Raw genomic sequence first — 6,350 nt, 5'->3', positions numbered from 1 at the left:
CTACCGTCTTCCTACTGTAACTGGCTAAACCGCTGGAGATGTAGATTTCGCTCTACAACTTCGGCCAGCAACACCTTAAGCTTTATTTATAGATATTTCCCGTTCCCTTGCCCCGCCCGTGTCATATTTTATTGGGCTTTTGCTCTCAGCTGGAAAACTCGATCGGCTGCTGACAGAGTCGGCCAGATTTTTTTTTTACCTTGCCAAGGCCATTATGATGGATTCCGACCCCGTTGTGGGGCGACAACTGCGTATTTCATGGCTGGACACTGGCCTCGGTGGATTTAGAGATGTCTATAGCGGGGATAGGCCGTTTAGGACATCTACAGATAATTATAGCGGGAATAGGCCGTTTAGGACATGTACAGATAATTTTAAACACAACATAGGACATATACAGGCGATTCTATGCTTTGTTACATTACAAGGCATATGCAGGCGATTTGTTTCTTTCTTACATTACAAGGCATATGCAGGCGATTCTATGCTTTGTTACATTACAAGGCATATGCAGGCGATTTGATGCTTTGTTACATTACAAGGCATATTCAGGCGATTCTATGCTTTGTTACATTACAAGGCATATACAGGCGATCTGATGCTTTGTTTCATTACAAGGCATATACATGCAATTTGATGTCTTGTTGCATTATAAGGCATGTAGAGGAGACTTGATGCGTGCAGTATAAAAGCAATTTATAGAACAATAGCTGATAGATTTAAGTAGCCGGCATGGAAGCAATGTATTTTCCTAAACCACAGGAAGAAAATATTTGACTGTATGAACATTTCTCGTCCTAATAATGCCCCCTGCACTAGCGGCCCACAAACTGCCCACCAGACCGCCCACCAGCCCACAAACTGCCCACCAGACCCCCCATAAATAGCCCCCAGACTGACCTCAAACTCCCCCAAACTTCATGAAAGATTGTCTCAGACATACGAACCTAGTACTCTAATCCAAACACCAGCACGCATGTAAAAGGAAAGGTTTATCTGAAGAACAATATCCAAGATTAAACCACACGTGCCGCACTGGTTATAGACACGCTCACTGGTGGGGGGGGGGGGGGGGGCATAGATCTGGATATATCGATCTCAAGTCTCATATTGATGTCTACATTCATTGGAATACAGTCCCGAGGCGTCGACTATTCAAAAGCTTGTACGCACCATTCGGCATAATGCTCTCACGAGAATACTATAAGAAAAACGGGATCGTCTTTAAAAACATTTTCATTAGCTGCATTTCTTGAATGTAATTTGCAATTTTATTTTTTAAATATGATTACATATTTTTTTCCATAGCCCATTAATTATTTAGATTAATTATGAGACTAATTAAAACAAATTACTAAAATATTTGCACAGTTGTGAATTTCATGAAAAAGGTCTTACTTGAGCGATGTTGAGAATAAAGGTTGGTAATGGGGTTGGTGATGGGGTTGGTGATGGGGTTGGTGATGGGGTTGGTGATGGGGTTGGTGATGGAGTTGGTGATGGGGTTGGTGATGGGGTTGGTGATGGGGTTGGTGATGGGGTTGGTGATGGGGTTGGTGATGGGGTTGGTGATGGGGTTGGTGATGGGGTTGGTGATGGGGTTGGTGATGGGGTTGGTGATGGGGTTGGTGATGGGGTTGGTGATGGGGTTGGTGATGGGGTTGGTGATGGGGTTGGTGATGGGGTTGGTGATGGGGTTGGTGATGGGGTTGGTGATGGGGTTGGTGATGGGGTTGGTGATGGGGTTGGTGATGGGGTTGGTGATGGGGTTGGTGATGGGGTTGGTGATGGGGTTGGTGATGGGGTTGGTGATGAGGTTGGTGATGAGGTTGGTGATGAGGTTGTTGATCAGGTTGTATTGAGGTTGGTAATGAGGTTGGTGCTGAAGTTGTTGATGAGGTTGGTGAAGAGGTTGGTGATGAGATGGGATTGGTGATGGGGTTGGTGATGAGTTTGATGATGAGGTTGTATTGAGGTTGGTAATGAGGTTGGTGATGAGGTTGGTGATGAGGTTAGTGATGACGTTGGTGAAGAGGTTGGTGAAGAGGTTGGTGAAGAGGTTGGTGAAGAGGTTGGTGAAGAGGTTGGTGAAGAGGTTGGTGAAGAGGTTGGTGAAGAGGTTGGTGAAGAGGTTGGTGAAGAGGTTGGTGAAGAGGTTGGTGAAGAGGTTGGTGAAGAGGTTGGTGAAGAGGTTGGTGAAGAGGTTGGTGAAGAGGTTGGTGAAGAGGTTGGTGAAGAGGTTGGTGAAGAGGTGAGTGATGAGGTGAGATATGATGTTAATGATGAGGTTGGTGAAGAGGTTAGTGTTGAAGTTGGTATTGACAACTGTTTTATTTTTGTGGTTAACGTTAAAATCATTAGCAGAAATATTTTTAAACTAATATTTTAATTGCGAGAAAATTAACGCTTCAGTGTAATAACAGATTAAATGAACTTACATCGAAACGCAACTTATTTAGATTTTAAAATTTTTAAATTTCTTGCGTGCCTTTTACATACTTTGATCAGAGAAATATACAAACAAGTTCAAAGAGAGATGCATATTAATCAATTCAGGGTGATAGAGGGTAGACAGCTCCCCCCCCCAACCCCCACCCCATGCTTAGCCCAGTCACGAAGATTTAGATTATTGTTTCAGACACCCCTACTCCCCCCCCACCCCCCCCCCTCCCCCCGACGGTACACAGGCGTGATCGCAGGAGATCCCCACAAATCTGGCCCGGCCCAGGCCGTCAATCAGAGCCAGAAATCTCCTGACACGTCTGGCACTATTGGGGACCTGGCGATCGTGTGCCGGACAATGGACTCGTCCTGATTACGTCACAACGACCGTCTTGTCAAAAATCAGCACACACACACACACACAGACACACAGACACACAGACTCACAGACACAGAGACAGACAGACACACACAAACAGACACACACACAAACACATACACACTGACACACACACAGACAGACACACAGACACACAGACAGACACACACACATTGACACACACAGACATACACAAAGACAGACACACACAGACATACACACAGACAGACACACACACACAGACACACAGACACACAAACACACAGACACACATACGCACAGAGACACACACACAGACACACACACACAGACACACCGACACACATACAATTTACACAAACACACAGAGACACAGAGACACAGACACACACACACACATACACACAGACACACACTTGAAAATAAAATAGTATTGCTATTCCGAAAGTATTGGTTAACTTTGAGTTAAACTTTCAACCCATCGATAATCAAATCAATTATGCCATCAACCCAGATGTCGAGGTCGTGTTTTACAACAGCTAGAAAAAAACCCAAGCAGGAACTCCACACGACGCCATGTTGGTTTGTGGCTTGTTTACCCTGTCAAACCTAGAGTAGCTTCCCCTTATCTGTTCACAACATTTGACAAGGTTGTTTCTGATAGTTGTTTGTCTTGTATGAAATATTTAACCCTGAAGTGGGCGGCGTCTGGAGGGGTACGATGGCGTGTGCAGGAGGTTGTCACGATAAGTGTTGGTTTTAATTGATTGGCGTCAGGTTGGTTAGCACAAGGGGGGGGGGGGGGTTGTCGGTCGAGATTTGATCGTTAAGAAATAGATGACCGCTTGGGTATGGAACCTGGGTAAAAGTGGGTTGGGGGGTGGGGTTGGATTTTTGCTGGGTGAAAGATTGGTGATTGTTAACAGATTGAATAGGCAATTGTAGGTCTTGTCATTTTCTTCTTCGAAAATGTTAACCTTCTGACATTTGGGTAAAAAAAAGTGACACCATATGACTTTTAGGTAAAAAACGTGACACCATATGACTTTGGGTAGAAAAGTGACACCATATGTCATTTGGGTCCAAAATTTGAAACATCTGATATTTGGGTTAACCAAAAACAACAGAATCAATTTTCTTCCTTGTAAAGATTTGTTTTAAACCACATGACGTCACATCATGTACACACTACCTCTTGTACTTTCAACTAAAACAATCAGATAGTTGGTAGGACATGATGGCTGAAGCAGCGATCACGTGTCAATCTACCAAACAAAACAAACGGCTGGTTTTTCCTGGGGCGGCCATCTTGCTTGTAGAATATCGTGCAGGCTAATTCGGTGTAATGGAATCGATACCGACAGTTTGCTTCAAGTAGATTTGAAATATTTACCGCGGTATCGTCGTTTTAAGATTCCATTCCATCGATTACATTAGTATTGGTGAGTACTGGGGAGTGTTGAGGGAAGGGAATGAAAGGGTGAAGGAGGGTGGGAGGAGGGAGGGAGGGGATGGAGGCATATAGAGCCAGGAAGAGACTTGACAGGAATGAAGGAAATGGGAACTGGCTGCTGTCGAGGTCAGTCAGGCGTTTGGTGTGGAGTGGATGGTAGAGGTCAGCGGGAACTGACATAGGCATGTCAGTGTGTGACACGAGCACATCGTTCAATGTATGACATCAAGACTGACACACGGTCAATGTATGACACAAAGACTGACACACGGCCGATGTATGACACAAAGACTGACACACGGCCGATGTATGACACAAAGACTGACACACGGTCAATGTATGACACCAAGACTGACACACGGTCAATGTATGACACAAAGACTGACACACGGTCAATGTATCACATCTGTCAGTGTTTGACACAAAGACTAACACACGATGGTAAGGCTGTTGTTTTGCTTCAAAATTTTAACCGTTCCGTCTTAAAGATTTAACAGAAAAGATGATGTCCCTTCCCTACAGCATGAAGTGGGGCCTGTCATCTTTAGTGAAGCGACGTTTGGTTGAGCCATATAGAGTTATGTACGAGCTTCTCAGAAAGTGATGACGTGTGGTCATTGTTCTCAGAAAGTGATGACGTGTGGACATTGTTCTCAGAAAGTGATGACGTGTGGACATTGTTCTCAGAAAGTGATGACGTGTGGACATTGTTCTCAGAAAGTGATGACGTGTGGACATTGTTCTCAGAAAGTGATGACGTGTGGACATTGTTCTCAGAAAGTGATGACGTGTGGACATTGTTCTCAGAAAGTGATGACGTGTGGACATTGTTCTCAGAAAGTGATGACGTGTGGACATTGTTCTCAGAAAGTGATGACGTGTGGACATTGTTCTCAGAAAGTGATGACGTGTGGACATTGTTCTCAGAAAGTGATGACGCGTCTAGTCTTCAAAACTGATGACGTACGGATACTGTTGATGTTATGAACATGAATGAAACAAATGAAGATTGTTTTGAAAAAGGGAATAACCGTGGACTATGACTTCCAAACGCTATGAACTATGTTATTAAAGTACACGATTTCCACATCGTGATGTAGGTCTATAAACACAGTACATCTTAAATAACAAAACCCTTGAATAGTTCAACGTCATACCTTTAAAAATGAATTGAGTAACACCACCCCCCCCCCCCCCCCCCCCCCCAGCCCCCACCCTCACCTTAGCCTGATTACCGAGAAGCATTTCTTGGAAGAAAATCTTTCTGTAGAATCGTGGATAAAAATAAAACACGTCTAAGTCTTATCCCCCCCCCCCCTTACCCCGACATTTCCTCTATCAACATCTACGCGCAAATATTGCGCAGCTTGTGCATAGAGTTCTCGGGATTTCCCGGAAGTGTTTGAAATTGGAAAGACGCGCCCGTTTGATTAGTCTGTAGATCTGCTAAAGCTGGTGGGAATGAATGAATGAAATTCGTGTGTAATCTATACAGCCATGTCGCGCGATGCGTGCCCTAAGAATACAAGGAAACAAATACTAATTCGAGGGTTGGGACAGATCAGTTGAATAAAAAACAGAAATCGGGCAATTCCGGTGATGAATTATGGCGCTAAGCAGAAATAAGATTTGTGACAATTTTAATTTTCTGTTTTTGCAAATATAATCTTAATTTGCCATATAAAATATGTCCATGATTTGATAAAAAAAATTACATTCTCACATTTTCATATGTGGATATTATTTAGCATGTAATTATAATAATTATCACTCATGCTGTTATATGTAGTTGTATGTTTATCGCGCCGGTCTGTTATTATATTTTTAAAGGTACGAGCCGACCCGCGGCGTATCATACGCCGCTATTTAGTTGTTTTATTTTCGCGTATCATACGCCGCTATTTAGTTGTTTTATTTTCTACTTTTCAGTAATTCATAATTTGTGAATTCTACAGTAGCAATGCTGTCACTGAAAATATTTGCTTTAAAACACTATCAGTAGGTCATTAAGGACGATACCCCCCCCCTCCTTTCCCCAATCCCTACCCCCCCCCCTTGAAAACAAACTCTTCTTAGTTACCTCCCATAAGTTTAAAA

At 43.4% G+C, this 6,350-nt stretch overlaps 1 protein-coding gene across 1 annotated transcript; it reads right to left on the bottom strand.

Annotated features, from left to right (window-relative positions):
- Window positions 1–1,354: 1,354 nt before the first annotated feature.
- Window positions 1,355–2,542, bottom strand: LOC131942061 (circumsporozoite protein-like). The gene is made up of 2 exons (XM_059301754.1): window positions 2,500–2,542; window positions 1,355–2,325 (listed from the first exon to the last, which is right to left on the bottom strand). Exons 1-2 carry the CDS (start codon window positions 2,540–2,542, stop codon window positions 1,355–1,357), a joined length of 1,014 nt encoding a protein of 337 aa, XP_059157737.1.
- Window positions 2,543–6,350: the final 3,808 nt, after the last annotated feature.

This window comes from Physella acuta, unplaced genomic scaffold (assembly GCF_028476545.2).
Source record: "Physella acuta isolate Inbredline_101_S28 unplaced genomic scaffold, ASM2847654v3 ptg000033l, whole genome shotgun sequence".
NCBI lineage: Eukaryota > Metazoa > Mollusca > Gastropoda > Physidae > Physella > Physella acuta.
The sequence above is the reverse complement of the archived record's forward strand: the minus strand, read 5'-3'. Positions and strand labels throughout refer to the sequence as shown.

What these genes read in the sequence shown, in the direction of transcription:
- LOC131942061 (XM_059301754.1), bottom strand. Translation starts at nt 2,542, where the DNA reads ATGCATCTCTCTTTGAACTTGTTTGTATATTTCTCTGATCAAA. An exon ending in TGTATATTTCTCTGATCAAA is followed by an intron (nt 2,326 to 2,499) that starts GTATGTAAAAGG and finishes AAAATAAAACAG; the next exon opens with TTGTCAATACCAACTTCAAC.